General features: G+C 44.3%; 1 protein-coding gene across 7 annotated transcripts in view; it reads left to right on the top strand.

Annotated features, from left to right (window-relative positions):
- The first annotated feature begins 4,976 nt into the window (after window positions 1-4,976).
- The window catches only part of CCDC60 (coiled-coil domain containing 60), a 176,796-nt gene continuing 159,509 nt past the window's right edge, over window positions 4,977-22,263 (top strand). For 5 of the 7 annotated variants that reach the window (XR_009730381.1, XR_009730379.1, XR_009730380.1 and 2 more), the window contains exon 1: window positions 4,978-5,553. Coding sequence is in view for 4 of the 7 variants with exons in the window: in XM_061384840.1 (XP_061240824.1) it covers window positions 5,470-5,553 (84 nt within the window). In the remaining 3 variants the exon portion in view is untranslated. Of the gene's footprint in view, window positions 5,554-22,263 lie in introns of all 7 variants that reach the window. The other 2 variants (XM_061384841.1, XM_061384839.1) reach the window with 1 other exon arrangement.

Below are 22,263 nucleotides of genomic sequence, written 5' to 3'. Positions count from 1 at the left end.
AATCTGTCCTGCAGCCTCACACATGGCACCTTGAAGTGTGAAGGAATGGAAAGCTTTATCTGTGGAAGTAGCTTCCACCATATCCTAGCTCCCCAGTGGGGGAAATTCACGAAGAATATTCCTGTAGCCCAAACCACATCCCCTGCTGCTGGGTCTGGTGAATCAGAATAAAGAGAAAGGGGAGGGGAGAGAGGTTAACTTTACATTTTCTCCTCTTTGTTTACAAAGATTCAAATTCACTGCCCTCCCCCTGGGGTGTAATTTAGAGAATGGAGTTGGGCCAGAATGGGCCAAAGAGCCCCCAAGGGGCCATGCAGCAGGTAGTCATCCTTCTTTAATCTAATGAAATACAGGAATCAGTAGAGTTAGTGCTAATACATATAATCCAGTGATATTTCATCCTGGCAGCAAGTCATCAATAGATTTTGCCAGTTACCAGGTGTCACGGGAGCCCCAAGCTTTACTTTTGCCCTGGGCCCTATAATTTGTAAATCCAATGCTGACATTTCAGTAAAAACACCCAGAAGGAGTTCCCTGGGTGCTAGATACAACACAGACAAGTATATTAAAGATATTCAGAAAATGATGACTTTTCCAATAGGTTTTTAATGCTAGACATATGTAGTACTGACTGAAATGCAAGTGTTTAGCAGATTTGGAGATTTCACTTGGGCTACCCCAGCTGGCATCAGACACATTCTCAAATTTTTCTTCTACTTGATACATCTATTTTTAATCCCTTCAAATGCTTTTCTTTGGGGCAAATTGGGAGGATAGAATACCTGTCGCTTCACGTCTTTCAGTTTCCATTATGTATAAATCAAGCAGGAATTAAGAATTAAACAATCACTTCATATCTGAATTGTCAAATATTTCATTGTTGGGGGATGTATTTGCATATCTGAAAACATGTTGGCCTCTCAGTGTTTAAGGGATGCAGAGAATACCCAGCAACGCCTAGAGATGTATCCATGAGGGCAGAGGTGAAGAAGCTGACGATGGGGCAAGATGACCCAAGAAGGTCACAAGTCCAGATCTTGAGAAAGAGGGAAGATTTCCAGACCTGATTAAGTCTGAGTTCCTGGTTATCTCAGTCAACACTGACATAGCTTGGGTTCTGCAGAAACAGACGTGGAACAAGAGTTTGGAAATAATTGGGAGGCTGTCCAGGCAGTCCTAGAAGGGGAGTGGGAAAATGAAATAGGAAAGGGTAGAAGCCAATGCTGGGTCCTCGGTGAGCAGGCAAGTGCTGCAGGCAACGGGGTTGCCCCAGGGCAGTCCTGAAGGGGACCTCTGGGGGACCGCAGAACATGCTCCAGAGATGTCCTGCCTGAGGGGCCCGGAGGCGAGGGATTATCCATGAACTCCTATTAGATGCTATTTTCATGTCTACTCACATGGGTGTTAACTTCTTGCATAAACAGGCTACTCAGCTCAAAGACAGTAAACAGGCCTGACCTGAGGTTCCAAAACTGTGAGCCGAGGCACCCAAAGGTGCCACAGAAAATTCATAGGAGAAGATAAGGAGATTTTACTCTTTTGAGGGAAACACAACAACATCTATCCAACCCTCTGTGAGCTTTTAGTCTGAGGCAGCTCACTGTTATAGTTTGATTTGTGTCTTCCCCCCCAGATTCCTATGTTGAAGTCTTAACCCCAGGACTTTAGAATGTGACCTTATTGGTTTGAATGCCTCTAGTGCTGGAGAGCTCATTCTCTCTCAGGGGAACATACCCCTTCATGAATAGAAAAGGGGACTAGCATGCACTGAGCCCTTGCTGGGTACTAGACTCTGTACAGTCATCGTTTCACTTAGTCCTTCCAACTGTACAAGGTGGGCATTACCATTACTATTTATATATGATACATGATGAAACTGAGGCTTGCAGAGGCGAAGTAACTTGACCAGGATCTCATTACCAGTAAATGACAGAGCCAGGGTTTGAACACAGGTCTTTTCTATTCCAAGACCCTTTCTACTTCCAGTTCTAATATGGCTCTGACAGGTGGTCGTTAATAAAAAAAGAAATGAGCTAACATTTATTGAGCACTTCCTTTTTGCTAGGCACTGGGCTTCACCTGATTTACTCATTTTGCTTCATCATTGTCCTGTGAGATGGTCACTGAGGGTGCTTAGTGACTAAGTCAGTCTGACCCCAGAACTCATGCCTTTTATTTTTTTAATTTTTATTGGAGTATAGTTGCTTTACAATGTTGTGTTAGTTTCTGCTGTACAGCAAAGTGAATCAATTATATGTATATGTATATCCCTTCTTTTTTAGATCTTCTTCCATCTAGGTCACCACAGAGCACTGAGTAGAGTTCCCTGTGCTACACAGTAGGTTCTCATTAGTTATTTATTTTATACAAAGTAGTGTGTTCATGTCAATCCCAATCTCTCAATTCATCCCACCTCTACTCCCCACCTTGATATCTGTAAGTTTGTTCTCCACATCTTTGTCTCTGCTTTGCAGTTAAGTTCATCTGTACCATTTTTCTAGATTCCACATACAAGTGATATTATACAATATTTTTCTTTTTCTGACTTACTTCACTCTGTATGATCATCTCTAGGTCTACCTATGTCTCTGCAAATGACACTATTTTGCTCCCTTTTATGGCTGAGTACTATTCCATTGTATATATCTCGCATCTTCTTTATCGATTCCCCCGTTGATGGACATTTAGATTGCTTCCATGTCCTGGCTATTGTAAATAGTGTTGCAATGAACATTGGGGTGCATGTATCTCTGTGAATTATAGTTTTCTCCAGGTGTATTCCAAGGAGTGGGATTGCTGGCTCATATGGTAGCAGAACTCATACCTTTTAAAACAACATTTTGCTGTGTATTTCCTCATATTGAGCCTAAACCTTCCTATTCTTTGGGCTCATACAAAACTAGTTGAATTCTTCTTTGCCAAGCCTGTCCCTCAAAGCCATATGAAGACAGCCCTTTGTTCTGCTCAAGGCTGAACATATTTCTCATTCTATCTTATTTTTCTCATTCCCCACCCCATATTCTGAACACAATTCAGTTTATCCTCATCCTTCTGAAAGTGTTTGCTGATGGCTTAATGCTGTCTGCAAAGAAGGCAGGAGGACCAAAACTTCCTATAAAAAGGAAGGTCAGACTCAGTCTTTAGATGATGGCAGGAAAATAATTACTTCCAAGCATCAGCATCTGGAACTATGTGGCTGGGTGTTTTTAATTTTATGTCGAGTCATCTTGCAGCCATGCCTTCTAAAGAGAAGGTGAGGTCATTGTGTGGCTGTGATGATGTCATAATCCTTAGCCGCTCAGGGGTTAGAGATAAAAAGAGTCAGATTGATCCAGTGTGAAATAATGCCAAGGATAAAGCACATAAATCAGAATACGTACAATCAATCTGCAGGCTGGAACCTATCCTATAGGGCTACTGGAAGGATTAAATGAATTAATGTATGTAAAGTGCTCAGTAGAACTCCTGGCACAGAGCCTGTGATCAATAACTATTAGTATTAATATCTGCTGTGAAATGAACACTGTACTGCAAAAATGACTAATTCTTCCTGGGAATGGGGTGTCAGGACATAATACTAGTTGCCACTTAACTAGGCCTCCTCATGTGCTCAGCCTTTACATAATGATCTGTTTTAACCTTGATACCTGTAGCACAGCTACTTTCCCCATGTGAAAGCGATGGAAGCTAAGCCTCATCCAAGTCAGGTGTCTTATCCAGGCTCATGTGGCTAAGAGGTTGGATTTTAGAGTCAAACAGGTCTGGCTTTGAATTCTAATTCACACACTTTCTGTGGGTCCTTAAGCATATCATTCAATCTCTCTGAACTTCAGTTTTCTAGTCTGTAAAACAGGGTAAGGAAATACCTTCCTTAAAGATGTGCTGTGAGGACTGAGTTAATATATATAAGAAGACAGTGCAACATCTAGCACATTCCAAGCACTTAATTTCATTCACTTCATGGCAACTAGACGGGGAAACAATGGAAACAGTGACAGACTTTATTTTGGGGGCTCCAAAATCACTGCAGATGGTTACTGCAACCATGAAATTAAAAGAGCTTACTTCTTGGAAGAAAAGCTATGACCAACCTAGACAGCATATTCAAAAGCAGAGACATTACTTTGCCAACAAAGGTCCATCTAGTCAAGGCTATGGTTTTTCCTGTGGTCATGTATGGATGTGAGAGTTGGACTATGAAGAAAGCTGAGCGCTGAAGAATTGATGCTTTTGAACTGTGGTGTTGGAGAAGACTCTTGAGAGTCCCTTGGACTGCAAGGAGATCCAACCAGTCCACCCTAAAGGAAATCAGTCCTGAATATTTGTTGGAAGGCCTGATGCTGAAGCTGAAACTCCAATACTTTGACCACCTGATGTGAAGAACCGACTCATTGGAAAAGACCCTGATGATGATGGGAAAGATTGAAGTCAAGAGGAGAAGGGGATGACAGAGGGTAAGATAGTTGGATGTTATCCCGACTCAATGGACTGTGAGTGTGAGCAAGCTCTGGGAGTTGGTGATGGACAGGGAGGTCTGGGGTCGCAAAGAGTCAGACATGACCGAGCAACTGAACTGAACTGAATGTCATGCACACATAACATATACACGTATACATTTATGTGTGAATATGTGTTGTGTCTGTGAGGGATTTGAAGGATGAGTAGGAATGGTTGTTGGGTGAATAAAACAGAGAAATCTCACAGTAAAATAATTGACGGGTTCAAGGCCCACATGGATCTACCCAACCCAAGGCACTAGAGAATTATGGCAGGACAGGGCAGAGTTTGGAAGGAAAGAGACGCTTGTAGTTAGACGAAGAGAAAGGGTCAAGGTCTTCAGGCCTGAAAGGAAAAGACAAAGTTTGGAGAACGTGGCTCCCTGGCCAGCTTCCAGCCAGGGGCCCAGCGGCCCGGGAGAGTTCGCGACCCCGCCCCTATTGATCCCAACCAATAGGAAGCCCTTCTCTGGGCGCGTCGTTGCCAGGCGACCGCGTGGGCCCGGGACTGCCGGTTAGCGGCGGTGGCTTTCCCTCCCTCTCGGCTGGCCGCTGCAATCCTAGGATGGATTTCCGGGGGCCCCTCCATGGGCCCCCCTCAGACTTTTTCAGCGGAGTTTTATTTTTTTAGTTTCATATTTTATTTTTGTTTCTAGAAGACAAAGCTGTCCCCGTCCCAAACGTGGAAAAACATAAAAGTTTGTGACTTTCTAAAAAGTAAGTCCGGGGCTTGCCTGATTTCACCCCGCGGCGGCTTCCTTATCTTGTTGGTAGGAAACCCAGGAAGACTTACTTTTCCAGTTAATTCCTCCCCAGTCAGAAACCTGTCTGGAGTCTCATTAGGACCTGTGAGTCAGGGAGAAATTGCTGGAAAGCCCTTGACACCAGTGACTGCTGATGTAGAAGATTCTGGGGGAGAAAACAAAACAAAACCTTCCCTGCTGGACATAGTTTAGCCTGAAGGATTTCCAAGATGACCAAAATCACCAAGAAGATGCAGAGTGCCCCTGCCTCCGGGGCCCTCTTTCCCTTTTTTGCCTCAGCTCTCCTAACACAGGTGAGTCTTTTGTCTCTTTGTGAAAGCAGTCGTGTTTTCAAGACGAAAAATAGAAATTAGCCTCCAGACCAATCAGGGACATCAGGAGAAAGAAGAGTCAGGGTGTAATTAAATTGTGACACATCCCTATTGCTATCAGTGGTTGGTTACTCGTGAAGAATGAAAATGCCAGCCAGAACGGGGAGCTGGGCCATCGTATTAGCTAGTAATTCCAAAATGATGGAATAAATCGGCAGTGACACTGTAGAACATCAGGAAAAAATTAAGATGAATTGTAGGTTTGCCATCGCAGAAATTATTTTCAGAGATCCGCAGTGCTTGGGGTACGTGCACATCCTCTCTCTTCGTAGAGAGGCTACAGAGTCTTTGGGGTTTGAAACCTGACTTGGCGTCTCACCAGCTATTGAGATGAGTTGCTTAGCATCTCTGAGGCTTTATTTGCTCCTGTCTATGAAATGTGAACAGGAACATCAAGTAGGCAGAAACAGTGTGAGGACTCAGTAAGATATGGAAATTGTTTAGGGTGATGCTGACACTTGATCATGAATGTATGGGACAAGAAATACTGTTGTTGGTTTGAAAGACAAATCAAAAATGAGTATGTGTTTAGTGCTGGGCATCAAATTGTTTCTGGTTTTTAATGATCAGAACTGGGCGGGCCAGTTATGTCTGTCTGTGTTAAACGTGTCTTTGTTATTGTATCTGCAAACCCCCATGTTTACCCCTACGTTGGCCAAGGTAGGTGAACAGTGGGAGGGGAGCAGAGCCTATTACTGGCCTTCTGTGGGCCACCCGCACTGGTATATCTTGTGGCTCAAGGTCCTGTCCCAGGAAGGAGGGCTTTGAAAAAAGTCAAGGCACAGAAGAGAGTTTAAAACTCACCTGTGCTTATGTAGTGATCCAAAGCGTTCCTGAGCTCCTACTTTCCAAGGATTGACACAGCTCTGTGCAGCCTTCACTGTTGAGCCCTCTTACTGTGTTCCCTCTGAAATATGCAGTCTTTACCAGTGTCTCCTCTGGTTTCAGAATGCTACACGGAAATGGGTTTTATGCAGAGCAACCCCCTCTGGGAATGAACTTCCCAGCATAGCAATGAGAGAAGGGAAGGAAGTAGATATTTCAAGAATCAGTAGTGAGTGTGAGCACATGGCCAGTGGACCCAAATAGCCTGGCTTGAACCCTGGATCTGCCTCTTTGCAGCCCTGTGACCTTGAGCAAGTTACAGAACTTCTCTGCTCCAGTGTTGCTTGTCTGTAAGATGGGGATATCATAGGACCTCCTCTTGGGATTGCTGTGAGCATGCTCTGATATGTCCAAAGTTGAAGAACAGATTCTTAGGTCGTTAGCACTTCCTAGATTTTTGTTACATGGTTGTTTCATTCATTTAGTGAACATGTTGAATTTCTCTTGTGTGCTAAATACCTGCTCTTGTAAAATTTAAAACTTGCCTAAAAAATATTCACAATCTGTAGTGTGTATGTTGGGGCAGGAAGTAAAAGAGATAAACAGTTCACTGTAATGCAATGTGATAAATGGTATGGGAGGGATGTATCATTGGGTGTAGTGGGAATGCAGGGGACAGGTAATTCAGGCTCGTGTGTGTGTGTGAGAGAGAGAGAGAGAGAGGTCATGTAACCAGGTTTTCCATCTTGGGTTAGAGACATTGGGGAAAGTGGAGGAGGACGCAGAGGTTGAAAAGACCATCTCTGTCTTGAGAGGAGCGTAGATAGGACTCTGGAAGGTCAAGAGCAGGGAAGCAGGCTTCCAGGCATCTGTTGGATAAACAAGACCTCAGGCACAAAACCACGGAAATCCTGCTGCCCACACCCCACTGCCTAGGAAATAATGAAGACCCTAGGGTGTCCCTGGCTGACATTTGAAATATCATGCCTTTAGAAATTTCAACTTTTTAGAGCTACTGTAAAGCATTGATTGCTTCCCTGGTGGCTCAGTGGTAAAGAATCACCCTGCCAATATAGGAGACACAGGTTCAATCCCTACGTAAGGAGAATCCCCTAGAGAAGGAAATGGCAACCCATTCCAGTATTCTTGCCTGGAAAATCCCATGGACAGAGGAGCGTGGCAGGCTACAGTCCATGGGGCTGCAAAGAGTCAGACACGACCTAGTGACTAGACCACTAAACCACAACAAATGCCAGGCAGCCAGGTGTCCAGTGAGGCGTGATTTGAGGAAGAATCTGGCTTCTCAGGGGAGGAAGGTGAGATCAGCTGGGCTTAATGGGAATGCCACTTCCTGCCCTGTGCTGGTGTAATGGGTGACACCTGGCGGCAACTCCCAAAAGTGTCCTGAAGCCCTCTGGCTGTTTTTCTTCTCATGGGGTTGAAAGTTGCTTTATCATAACCAATGTTACAATGGAACCTTTCTCTGCACAGCATCTTCATGTAGATTTTTCGGCGGAGGGAGGGAGTGTAAATAATGTGTGCAAATCCTCTGCTTGAATGTCTTATTGAGGAAACCGTCTAGCCTGCCCTAAATCAGACGCCCTAATCTGTTTAAGAAGTTCCTTGTCCCTTGTCCTTTTGTTTCTCAAGGAAGCAAAAGAGAAATTTAATGGGATTAGCCATGGCGGAGGGAGGGAGCAGAGCATATGTAGATTACCATGGGTCCACATTTTCTTCTTTGGAAGAGACTGAAACAGAGGAGGGCACTTCAGACACCTTCTCCATGTTCTAGAATGGAAATGTAGAGATGGCATTTGGCAAAAACTATATAAAGGCATGGAATCCTTTATAGAAGCTCTGTCTCTGGGTGGCAGAGGGACAAGAAGCATCCTTAGTTTGGGCAGACACTGAAACAGGCAGGAGTTAGACTGGGTGCTTCAGTGAATCCTAGCTTTGTGATTAAAAGAGCAGATTCTTCAGCAAACAATATGGGTTCGGACCCCAACTCTGACACTCAATTATGTTGTGGGTCCTTGAACAAATCAGTGCCTCTCTGTGCCTCAGTTTCCTCCTCTGTGAAGTGGGCACCTTGTATTTGATCTAAGGCATCTTCCATTTCAAGAGGCATCACCATTTTCTGCGTGTGCCAACAAGAAACAAAACTACTGACTAAATTATGCCCTACTTTCAATTATAAGAAGTACCCCAGTTTCAGAGATGCTGAAATGAGGAAAGAAAATGCACGTCTTAGAATAGAGGAAATCCAGCTAAAAATGTTCCAGTCTCATAGGGTTTTGTGGGGATTAGATGAATTAATATGGGTAAAGCTCTTAAAACAGGGCCTGGCGCAGAGTAAATACTAGGAAATGTTAGCCATTATGACACTGTTGCTTAATCTTTTAATTGACTCTGTGATAGAGATGTAGTTATTACAACCCCCCCACCCCCACCCCCACTTTGCACCTGAATAGACTGAGGCTTGAAGAGCCCCAGGGTCTAGTTCTCTGCTGAGAGGTAAGTTGGCAGATTCAGGGAGATGGAGGCAAGCTATATACAGTCCCATCTAAGGAGACCTTGGCCTGAGCATCACCGTCCCGCACCCACTACCATCCACCCCAATGGTGAGAATAGAGTTGCCCAGGGCAGCTCTCAGAAGTTCAACCCACCATCCAGTCGGGCTATCTGGAATCAAACAAGCACGGGTTTCCTCCAACAAGAGAAACCTTGACTCCAACATAATACATTTCCACTGCAAACATGAAGCGATTTTCCTCTTTGTTCAGTTAAGAGAAATTGTGGCCTGAAGTGGTAACGTGGTGAGTCACTGGTCTTTGTTCGAAGTGGGCTCAGCACTGGGTAATTTCTCTAGTCTCTAATCACGGAGACTACGCGCCCTGCCCTGAATCAGTGATTACCCTGAAAAATAAAATAAATGAGAGATCTGAAGACCACTTGAGATTCAGTTGTAAAAAATCCCAGCCAGCTGCACCTTCATTTTTATCATCACTCATGACTTTTAGGCCAGGAAGATAGCAACGAGTCCTTTTTTCTCCCCAAGGGATTCTTCTGGCTCCATTGTTACTGCATGGAGACAGTTGCAGAATTCGAGTTGTTGCTTTGTTTTGTTTTCTTTCTGCCCTGAAGCTCTGGACTGGTGATGTTTGCCTCAGCGAATATGACTGTGTCTAATCGCACACCCACGTGACAGTCAGCTCCCTCCGTGATAAATCAGGGTGCCGGGAAGGCATGTGTTCATTACCTTCTGACATGGGAAGAACGATAGGCACTTTCTTTATGCTGGACAAAATGAAGTGAGTTCTTTGTCTCATCTGTGAAGAAGCAGCTGCTGAGCATGGAGAGGTGAGGGTGGGGATGGGAGAGGAGCAGTAGAAGAAACCCATCAGAGTCTAATTGATATGATGCAAGCTTAGTGACAGGGTAAGTTCTTTGCCTTTGAAATCAGACAAGGTGGTCTCGAATGCACTCTTTGACCCTAATGTGAGGTTCTGTGAAATGGCCTGAATAATAATAGGGTCTACCATGTAGATCTTTTGAAAGGATTAAATAAAATAATGCGTCTGAAATACTGAGCATGGCACTCAGTACACAGTGAACTCCTTAGTAGGTGATGACAGTTGTTATTATGACTCATGCTCCTTTGTCTTCTCTGACTGGACACGTGTGCCTCCATCACTGTTTTGAAGATAGACCAGATGTGAAGCCTGAAGGAAGCTGAGCATTAACTGTAAAGTCGCAGACTGGGATCCATCATTAGTGATGCCAAGTCCCAGTTTAAGGGTAGAAGGGAAGAAGCAGGCCTAGGGATATTTTTAAGAACTTGTGTGAGAGTATATTTTTATGGAGATCAAGCCAGTCCTAAAGGAAATCAGCTCTGAATATTCATTGAAAGGACTAATGCTAAAGCTTCAACACTTTTGGCCATCTGATGTGAGGAGCCAACTCATTGGAAAAGACCCCGATGCTGGGAAGGATTGAAGGCAAGGAGAGAAGAGGGCAGCAGAGGGTGAAATGGTTAGATAGCATCACCGACTCAATGGACATGAACTTGAGCAAGCTCTGGGAGATAGCGGAGGATGGGGAAGCCTGATATGCTGCAGTCCATGGGGTCACAAAGAGTTGGACGCAACTTAGTGACTGAACAGCAACAACATCAGCATAATTTTGTGAAGGATGAGATGCCTTGCAGGAGAGAGTTCATCCTGATGGCAGAAATGCATGACCCAGTTAAAAAATCCTAGTTGTAGGAAAGGGAGTGCCAGTGCCCTTAAGTGTGATTTAAATCCCTTGGTTTTAACTTTCAGCCCAGTCTCATTACTCATGTTTTAATCCTATGGAGAGACAGAAACGGTTTAAAAAAAAGAAAACCTTATGTATCAATTAGGATCATTCTTGGCTGCAAGTAAGAGAAAAAACTCAAAAGCAGTGACCTAAACAAATGTGAATTTATTTTTCTTATGTGAGAAGTCTGGAGGTATATGCCCACTGGCATTGGTTCAAGGAGGAACTTATTAATGTTAAGACTGGCAGGTCCTTTTCCTTCATGGTCATAGAATGGCTACCTCATCTCCACCCATTACATTCATATTCCAGTAGAAAGAGAATAAAATGGAGGGTAAGAACTATTTTTGTCTTTCTAATGAGGCAGACAAAGACTTTCCAGGAAAATTCCCAGCGTGTTTCCTCTTATGTCTCATCTGCTAGGGTACTGCCACCTGTCTTATTAATTGCAAGAATGGCTCAGGATGGAAAAAAAAAAAAAAAGAATGGCTGGGAAAGTGTGTGTCTATCCTGAGTGTGGAAAAGCAGGAGCAAGAGAGAGGTGAAAGTATTGGAGATGGGGGTCAGGTTGATTGATCAGCAATAACTAGCAAAGACTTCACAAAAACTCAGATATTGGGGGTCCCAAGCAATACAGTAACCTGAAAAAAAGAGAGAGAGAGACAGCTCTTAGCCTGTACCACAACTGTTTAGGGATGTCAAGGGCCTTTGTCCAGAGTGGTACTTTAAAAAACAGCACAGAATCCACTGAAGAGCTCAGGGGGTCAGGATAAGGGGGAAGTCACCAAGCGAAACATTCATTCACTACTATTTACTGAGCTCCAGATGTGTGCTAAGTGTAATTCTAGGTGTTGAGGATACCTAGAAGTGAAAAAGACAATCACATGGAACCACCTTCCAGAAACTGAAAAATATAGGGAGTCAGATGAAAAGAGATCCAAGATAGTGGACTGTCTTTATTCCTTTGACTCCCTTCTGTTTTCATCATTTGGAGAGTGGGTGGGGGGGAGGCACTTAAAGAATCAATCTCTGGACAAGCCTTTGCACAACCATAGAAAGAGACCTGTCCTTGACCCCTTGTCAGCATTCCTGCAGCCTCTGAAGACTCAGCCGTCATCTGCTCAGTTCAAAAGCTGCAGAATCCACGTGGGGTTCAGTGGCAAGTAGCACTTACATAAAATCTGACAGAAGCCAATTAAACCTTTCTTGGACTGAACAAATCAACATATTTTTCTCAGAGATCTTTCTGACAGTTAAATTCAAAATCATAATCACCAGTAATGGGATACCTTCTATCATGAGATGGTGGCATTTTCCCTTCTGAATTCCTGTTTTCAAACTCTGCTGAAAAAATTTCTTGCAGGCTCAATTTTGATCTGATGTATTTCTGTCTAAGTTGGAATTTATGCAGTCGGAAGTTGTATTTAATAACTCAAAAGTTAGCTCTGTTTGGAGATCTGCCTCTGCCTGCAAGTGTGGAAGCGCTTTGGGATTTCTGGATTTCACTAAGTGGGAAGATTATACAGTTGGCATGATTTCTGGAATGGGTTCAGTGTTGTCAGGGGCTTCAAGGGGTCCACAGCTGGCTGCAGCTCAGTGGCAGAAAGAATGGAAAGTAATGCCCCATTGTAGCCTGGTACAGCGGAGAAGGCAGTGGCACCCCACTCCAGTACTCTTGCCTGGGAAATCCCATGGACAGAGGAGCCTGGTGGGCTGCAGTCCATGGGGTCGCTAAGAGTCGGACACGACTGAGCGACTTCACTTTCACTTTTCACTTTCATGCATTGGAGAAGGAAATGGCAACCCACTCCAGTGTTCTTGCCTGGAGACTCCCAGGGACAGCGGAGCCTGGTGGGCTGCCGTCTATGGGGTCGCACAGAGTCGGACACGACTGACGCGACTTAGCAGCAGAGTAGCCTGGTGCAGGGTCAGTATGACCCTCTGAGATGTCAGTTAAATGCATAGGACAGGTGTTTTGGATGCATTAATATGAATCAGACTTGGGGGCTTCTCTCAAGAAATCCACAATTCTGTTGGAGAGAAAATGCATAAATAACCATGAATCAAAATGGCAAATAAGTCAAAAAGAAAGGTGAAAAATATATTAGAGTTGGAGATAAAAGCAAGTTCTATCATGGGAAGAAAGGTGCAGTGAAGCCATCTGACCTGCTGTTGGCTGGAGTGGACTTGGGGCGATACAAGACACCGAATCGTGGCTGGATGTTCTTATTTTCTAATGCGTCAGGGTGAGGTGGAGTTTGTTGCTCTTCTCCCCCAAGGAACAGGTTCTTTCTTGATGCCCTGTTGGACAAAAGGCTGTTCCACAGAGTTCCAGCAGGTAAATCTTTCCATGCTCTTCTCTTCCACACACGAAGTTACCCAAGTTTCTATCCTGGGGGGGTTTCAAATTAGGGAGGATTTAGCTCCATGAGTTCCCATGAAATCTTTCAATAACTGAAAAGTTCTAATGTTTTACTTCCTTTAAGTCTATGAATTTCAGCAGAACAGGGTTTCTCAACCTTGACTCTGTTGCTATTTGGGGCCGATGGGCTGCCCTGTGCGTTGTAGGATGTTGAGCAGCACCCCTGGTCTCTAGCCACTAGATGCCAATTGTGACAACCACAAATGCGTTGATATTAGCAAAGGTCCTCTGGGACCAGAGTCATCTTGGGTTGAGAACCACGGCAGTGCAGGACCACCCAAGTCCTGAGTACCTTTCCCCGGCTGAATGGTGAAACGTTCCCCATTTTAATAAATGATGCCGTTGTGTACCCAGGTGTTCAGGCAGAAACCTGAGCTTCATCTTTGCTTTCTCTCGCTTTGTCATCTCTCATGTTCAATCAGCTGCCTCAGGGCAGGCACTCTGTGGACACTGCCTCCTTCCGCAAGGTCACTACCTGATCCAGGATGCCTTCATCTCCATCTCTAGCCTGGACTATTCCACCAGCCTCCCAACTGCCCCCTTTACCTTCAATCTGACCTTCTTCCAACCCATTCTCTTTCATTACAAGTGTGATATTGTCATTTCCCTGGTTAGAACAATTAATGGCCCTCAAAATGAAGATGATTATGTTTAATAAGGTTTAAAAGGCTCTGCATGATCTAGTCCCCGCCGGCTTTTCCAGCTCCATCTTTCATTACTTGGTCTACTTGGAAGTCACACTGGGTTTCAAAGGTGCTGTACCTTCCATCTTCTTCCTCCTTGTAGAACTTTCTCCCCTTCCCCTCCTCCCCACAAGAAACTGTAGTTTTCCACGGCAAGATGTTTCCAGGGTTCCAAACAGCAGTGGAATGGATGTGGCCCTTGCTGGGAATTAGGAGGTCAGTTTGGAGTATGAGCTCTCTTGCTATATAGCTGTATGACCTTGGGCAAATCACTTCACCTCTGTAGTTTCTTCATATTCATATGCAGAACCAAGAACCCCAACCTCACAGTCTGGGGGTATCCTCCTTGCTATGTGACTCCAGAGAGCAAATAGTGGCTGCCACTTATTGAGCATCTATTATGCCACTACTGTGTTCTGCATATTTTATTTAAGTTAGCTCTTCAGTCCCGTGGGGCAAATGCTATCATTACCCCTGTTTGTAGAGATAAGAAAACTGAGGCTTGGAGAGATTTTGTGACTTGCCCAGAGATACCCAGACACGTAGGTGATAGGATTTGAATCCAGGACCAACTAACTAGAGAAATTCTATGCTCTTAAGATCAGCCTGCCTGCCTGCAGTAAGAAGGAGCAGTAGACGAGTATCTCTCTAAAAGGAGCATCTGTCAGTCGAATTTTTAAAGAGTATATTCAGGAAGTCTCCAGCAGAAAAAGGAAAGTGCCAATTTTAGCTGTAGGTGATGTAAACAAGAATGTGACTGTGCCCCGTGACCACAGACAAGGATATTTGCATTTTCTTGAGCTCTTGCTAAAATACGCCAGTGAGCTTTTCTGGAAGAGAAGCACAGCTGGGGACAAGGAGGAGCAAGGGTGGGGGGAACTCCTGTTTGTGGCTTAGATGCATCTTTCTAAAGAATGCTCATTTCAATGAAGGTTTATCAGCCATTTCTAATCAGAGTCGCATTTCTAAGAAAGGCATATTTTGATGCTGGGTCAGTACACTGTCAAGACCTGCTAGATAAAACGGCAAGGAAGACAGGCCCAGCTAATGAGGAATGAGGTTCTGGGGTGTGTGTGGCTGAGATGTTGATCATTGTAAACAGTTTAATTGATTTGAATAATTTGGATAAATATCTAGTTAAATGGATTTAGTCTAAATCCAAGCTCTGACCTGCTGAATTATTTATTTTCTACCAAAAGGAAAAAATAACCCCACATCATAATTGCCTGTTAATTTGTCTGGTCCCACCAGTAGATTTCGAGCTCATTGAAGGGAAAGGACCCTGCCTTGCTCACAAGTCTATGCCCAGAGCCTAGCACAGTGCCTGGTGCAGGATTTAAGTTCAGTATGAGAATAGTCTGTATTCTCAGGACCAAGGATAGCTCTGCATGGCAAGCGAGGCATCACATCCCCCAGGGTAACTGTAAATTTCACTTAGAAAAAGGCTGTATGTGTTTTACGCACCAGTACATCCCCAGCACATACTGGGTGCCCCATAAAGAGAGATGACATTCTAACGTTTGCTATGTGTATGACTGGGGGCAAGTTGCTCTCCGTGTCTCAGTAACTTTGTCTCACATACAGAAATAATAACAACTCTGCTTTGGAGGCTTGTTGGGAGGATCAATGAGATAATACTAAGGAAAGCCCCTGGCAGATAATAGGTGCTCACTGAATGCTCTCTCTTCATGTTTCCACTTAGGGGTTGAAGCCATTGGCTCCCCAAAATATCAAGCATTAAAACATTTAAATACTGACATTTCCAGAGATGATGACTCTCGTGCCGATCATTTTTTATACATTCAGGAAATGGCAGCCAAAAGGGTAACATGACTGAAATGTATTGTTTCCAAGGGCCCTTGAAGCAAATGCCCAAGCGGCAATTAGCACATGGTTGTCCCCTGTGTTGCTCTTGCTTATTGGCTGATCCCATCCTCTACTAATCAGACTGCTTCTCTGGTATTTTTAGACCTTCTTAAAAAGTTCTCTCAAAACTCAGGAAGCAGACGGATACCAGGGAATCTGAGAACATGAATCTGGCATTCTGGTAGGAAATTAACATGGTGGATGTGGAGGAGCATTCCACGGGTCCAGGGGAGCTGGCATGGGCAGCCTGATGATTCTTTAACCCTGACCAGTCTTCTCACCTTTTCCCTCCCTGCCTCAAACCAACAAATAACCCTGCTTGTTCCCTTTTTCGTGCAGCTCCAGGGCTTGGGATTTAAATTGTCTCAGTAAAAGGATTAATTCTTGAGCTTCCTAGTCTGGCCAGACAAACCCTTGTCAGGGTTGATTGACTTAGCACCTGGGCCACAGATCATTCCAGGGTCTTTCCAGTCCTGCTTGCACTGTTGCTCACCTGCACTGTGACCGTAGGCTATCTGCTTCTCCTCTCTGATGAACTGACCAATTCCATTCACTCTACAACACTGAGAGGTAGGCAATATTTACCACACTTTGCAGGTGAGGAAACAGAGGCTAAGAGAGCTACCCTCCATCTTGCTGCCCTGCCCCAGAAGCACGACCCAGCCTGCTTCTGTCCTCTGGGTTTTCCCCGAGGTTATCAGAGACCAGCTCGCCAGCCCCCACCTGCAGGGGTCACATTTTATGCTCTTGAGCATCACAGCATCTGGTCTCTCATTTGATTTGAGCTGAAGGATGCAGCCGCCTCCTCCCTTTGGGTTCACGATTCAAAGCATCCCAGCAGCTGCTGTCAAGTCACTGCACAAGTCTCTTTCCCTTTCCACTCTCTGTTTTTATATTCTCAGCATGGGGATACAAATGGAGAGTCCTATGTGCTCCTACCGCTACCTCGAAAATGCCTTCCAGGTGGTCTTTCTGACCTTCTTTTGGAGTCTGATGTCTGGCATCTTGGATCCATACAAGGACGCTTTGTACTGTCCTGCAACCTATTTTACTTGTTATCCTACCATTTACTGAAGATTCAGAATGTACCAGGTGATTTATATTTGTAAATTTGTCTTACTTGAGACTTTATGACAACCCCATGATGAAGGTGTTGTCCCCTTCATTTTATAGCTGAGAAAACTGAGGCTCAAAACCAGACCAGTCTGGCTCCAAAGTCCCATTTTGTTTTCCCTTCTCTGCATGGGGCCCAGAGCTGCTACTCTTTATTTGCTGAGATGGAGACTTGGCTTCACTTTCAAGCCCCCAAATTTAGGTCCGAACTGTACTTCCCCAGCCCGCACCCTCCCCATTGCAGAAGCCCTTCTGAGCTCATCAGACATTATGGGAGCATCCTGGGGCGGGGCGGGCGGGGGGATGTAACGATGTCCACATAAGTCACTTCAAATGCAGCCATCTCTCAGTTCCTCTCAAAACAAAGGGGCCCCTTTTCTTCCTTTTTACTGTTAGAACCTGGTCCTACTGCAAATCGACTTGAAACTAGACCTCGCCTGCCTGTGAAGGAAGAGAGCCCCTTCTGGCACCTAAAGGACCTGAATTTAGCCCGTGGTAGGGCCCTTAATGAAGTGGGTGAGGAGGTTGGTCAGAAGTCAGACGCCCTCTAAGCACCCAGCCCTGATTCCGGGAGAATCAAAAAATGTCACAGTCCACAGAGAGCAGTTTTTGCTTCACCGCAGATTTGGAGGCTGTGCGTAAAGGGTCTGTCTTCTCTCGCTTCGTCCTCCCTCCACCCTCCTCCCCGCTTCCTCTCTGCTCTCTCTCCCCACCCCTCTCCCCTTTGCATCCTGAAACCTAACAGTATTTGCTAGCTCCTCCTGTGCTTCCTTTTAGCTCCTTTAATTATTATAGCAATTTCATCTGTTGAAAAAGAGAAAAAGGAAAAAAAAAAAACCCCAGGACAGCCTGGCCACTTGGACACCGAGGGCAGGGAGCGGTTCAGACCAACTGCCAAGCCATCCAGTCCTGCAGGCTCTTGGTTTCATTAATGTTCTTTCATCTGCCCTAGACTGTAATGGGAGGCTGGTCTGTGATTGTGTACTTTAGGTAAATAGATCGTTAGGTAAGATTGATAGCAGAGCGGAGCAGTCCAGGTAATGTTTTAAGCCCAAAGCAAAAGAGCACAAGGGTGTCTCCAGCCGTAAATGACAGGACCACAATTCATGCAGTTTCCGTGAAGGGTGTGTCGCGGGCATTTTCAGCACAAATGGCCACTTTCTGAAGGTTTGTTTTTCCTGCCTTCACAAAGGGAGGCTTGCTTTTTCAGCCAGACACAGAGCCATAAGCCTTCAGGCAAATGAAGGGTTTGTTTTGATAATGAACTTGATATCGAGTTACAACTCATTAATATAGACCACACAATGTTATTGCAGCTAATTTCTTCATTTTACAAAGCCTGGTTCTCAACAAAGCATATTATTGGCCCCAAATGAATTAAAAAATAAAAAAAGAGTAGATGCCACAAAGGCTCAGCGGGTTCAAGGCAGAAATGGCACAGCTGTGTGCAGAACGTGAACGCACCAGCGGGGGCTGCTGCCGATTCTGCCAGGGTCACGAGGCACTCAGACTTGGGCTTTGTATTCAAGGAGAGGTAGACGTCAGAGCACTGGAACCAAAGCCAAAGCATTCCTCTCTTGTGTTCAGGAGGCAGTATAACCCAGACCAACGCATTTCCCAGAAGACGGGGACTCGTCACCCAGAATCAGAGTCTTTGAGAAACCCTGAAGGGCGTTTCGGCAGCTTTCTGCCCCGAGCCAAAGAACGAGATGGTAACGTGTTCTGTCGGATGAGCCCTGGTTCTGCTGCTGCCCAGCTGTGTGACCTGAGGCACATCACCACCTTCCATTCCAAGCCTCAGTTTTCTCAAGTGCAGTGGGGATAAAGATAGTCCCCAGGAGTCTCCCTTTGAGAGAGGGCTGGCCAGACGTAGGTGCCAAACTTAGGCGTGGTCTGATCCTCTACACTCTCTTCCCAGTTGCTATCAGGCAGTTCTTCCACTCAGCAAGCTTCCTCTGACGCCCTCCCTTGTCTCTTTTCTCCTCAGTTGTGCGGGGTGCCACGGTCATAGCCCTCATCACGCACCTGCTCACAGGTCTGCACCACCACTAACAGAGGGCCACCGACAAGGGACCATCATTAATCTTTGTGTTCAGTATATACAGCCACTGTTTGAGGCACACCTATTATGTGCCAGCCTCATGGAAGACAAGTGATAAATGTGTGTTGACTGAATTCATCCAGCATCTTCTGCAAAGAGAGGACCTGTTATCTCCTTGTACACCTACTTGCTCTGAACATCACAAATCCTATTTAAAATGTGTTGCTGGAATTCCCTGGCAGTCCAGTGGTTAGGACTCCACAGTTTCACTGCTGAGAGCATGGGTTTGATCCCTGGTCAGGGAACTAAGATCCTACAAGCCATGCGACATGGCCAAAATAGCCAAAAAAAAAATTGTTGCTTGTGGTTTTTTTTTAAATTTTCACTCCTTGCCTATAGGTTTTCTGTTAATTCTAGAAGTCTACTTCTGGGGATATGGTCTCCTTGCCATCTTTGGTGAAATCCTTTTGAATACCTGAGCACACTGAAGCTCTGTGGAAGTCTAGCTTTCCTTAGGTACTGCACCCATTGCTTTATTATTTGAACTATGCATATTCATTTTTATTTCATTCATAGTTGTTAATTCATATCCATTTCCTTCATTTCATTCAAAATTTTGTTTTCTAGCCTTGCCCACCCTTCTAGCACCACGTTTCTTTCTAGAGACCTTGGCCATGAGGGCATATCACTCTTTCACCAAATCTTTAGAGCATTTCTGTTTAAAGTCTAGTGAGGAATGTCATGAGAATTCTCTTCCTTCCCAATACAATACCAACTTTCAGATACATACATTTTGGTCACCTTTCCCCAAAGTTTCCTTCAGGGTTTCCTCCTTTGTTGGTTCCTTGTCTGTTTTTCAGTAGACTCCTGTATCTGTACGGAGGTTAAATTTTGGGAAATGCAAATGAGAAATACACTTTGGGTTTATAGCAGAGGCCTGAAAACTGGCCTCTCACCACTGAAATACCTTGCATCAGGACCAATTTTGCAATTTCTCACATTCACCTGTGTGTTCTGAAGCCTTTTACACTATTAGATTTTTTTTCCTAAATCATTTTATTCTCACTCAAATGCTTTAAAAATTTTTTCTTGAAGTATACATAGAAATGTATATAGATATGTGTACACTTTGCTGAGTTTTTACATGGTGAAAAGATCCATTCTTCTTCACCAGAATCAAGATGTAAAGCATTACCAGAATTCCTCAAGCTCCCCGACCCCCACAGTGGTAATCCTCTTCCTGACGTCTGTCACCATCAGTATGTTTCACCTGTTTTTCAGTATATGTAAATGGATCATACAGTACATACATTTTGGGATCTGGCTTCATTTGTCTATTATGAGATTCATTTATGTTTTCATGTGTAATTGTCATTTGCTCATTCTCACTGCTGCTGTATCGTGTTCTTATGTGTGAATATACTACAATTTATATATCCATTTACCCACTGAAGGACTTTTGGGTGCTGTAGTTTCGGAGGGAGAAGGGGATGGAATTATTACAAAAATGCTGTTATGAATGTTTTTTGTATGTCTTTTGGGGAACAAATGTTCTTGAATACACACACACACACACACACACACACACACACGTTCTTGAAGATAGAAAAGTAGGTGGGTAGATGTTGTTATTGATGAATCACTAAGTTGTATCCAACTCTTGTGACCCCATGGACTACAGCACACCAGGCTCCTCTGTCCTCTACTGTCTCTTGGAGTTTACTCAAATTACTGTCCATTGAGTTGGTGATGCTATCTAACCATCTCATCCTCTGCCTCCTCCTCCTTTTGCCTTCAGTTTTTTCAGCATCAGGGTCTTTTCCATGAGTCTGCTCTTTGCATCAAGTGGCCAAAGTATTGGAGCTTCAGCATTAGTCCTTCCAATGAGTATTCAGGGTTAATTTCCTTTAGAATTGACTGGTTTGATCTCCTTGCTGTCCGAGGGACTTTCAAGAGTCTTCTCCAGCACCACAGTTCAACAGCATCAATTCTTAGGCGTTCATCCTTCTTTACAGTCCAACTCTCACATCTGTGCATGGCTACTGGAAAAATCATAGCTTTGACTACATGAACCTTTGTCAGCAAAGTGATGTCTCTACTTTTTAATATGCTGTCTAGGTTTGTCATAATGTTCTTTCCAGGGAGCAAGCATCTTTTAATTTCATGGCTGCAGTCACTGTCTACAGTGATTTTGAAGCCCACAAAAATAAAACCTATCACTGTTTCCACTTTTTACCCCTTCTATTTGCTGTGACTTGATGGGACCAGATGCTGTGATCTTAGTTTTGTGAATGTTGAGTTTGAAGCTAGCTTTTTCACTCTCTTCTTTCACTCTCTTCTTTCACCTCATCAAAAGGCTCTAGTTCCTCTTCATGAGGTGGTACTATTAGAGTGATATCATCTGCATATCTGAGGTTGTTGATATTTCTCCCTGGCAATCTTGAACCCAGCTTGTAAGCCTTCCAGCCCGGCATTTCACATGATGTACTCTGCATAGAAGTTAAATAAGCGGGTGATGATATACAGCCTTGTCATACTCCTTTCCCAATTTTGAACCAGTCAGTTGCTCCATGTTCTGTTCTAACTGTTGCTTCTTGACCCACATACAAGTTTGTTTCTCAGGAGACGGGTAAGGTGGTCTGGTATTCCCATCTCTTTGAGAATTTTCCACAGTTTGTCATGATCCACACACTCAAAAGCTTTAGTGGAGTCAATGAAGCAGAAGTAGATGTTTTTCTGGAATTCCCTTGCTTTCTCCATGATCCAGTGAATGTTGACAATTTGATATCTGGTTCCTCTGCCTTTTCCAAACTCAGCTTTTACATCTGGAATTTCTCTGTTCACATATTGCTGAGGCCTAGCTTGAAGAATTTTGAACATAACTTTGGGAACATGTGAAATGAGTGCAATCTTAATGGTAGTTTGAACATTCTTTGGCATTGCCCTTCTTTGGGATTGGAATGAAAATTGATTTCCAGTCCTGTGGCCACTGCTGAGTTTTCCAAATTTGCTGGCATAGTGAGTGCGTCACTTTAATAGCATCATCTTTTAGGATTTGAAATAGCTCAGCTGGAATTCCATCACCTCCACTAACTTTATGCTTCCTAAGGCCCACTTGACCTCACACTCCAGGATGTCTGGCTGTACATGAATGACCACACCATCGTGGTTATCTGAGTCATTAAGACCATTTTTGTACAGTTCTGTGTATTCTTGTCACCTTTTTAAAATCTCTTCTGCTTCTGTTAGGTCCATACTGTTTCTGTCCTTTATTGTGCCCATCCTGCATGAAATGTTCCCTTGATAGATCCAGTTTTCTTGAAGACATCTCTAGTCTTTCCCATTCTATTATTTTCTTCTACTTCTTTGCATTGTTCATTTAA

This window comes from Bos javanicus, chromosome 17 (assembly GCF_032452875.1).
Source record: "Bos javanicus breed banteng chromosome 17, ARS-OSU_banteng_1.0, whole genome shotgun sequence".
NCBI classification, from domain to species: Eukaryota; Metazoa; Chordata; class Mammalia; order Artiodactyla; family Bovidae; genus Bos; species Bos javanicus.
This window is presented reverse-complemented; position numbering and strand designations above follow the sequence as displayed.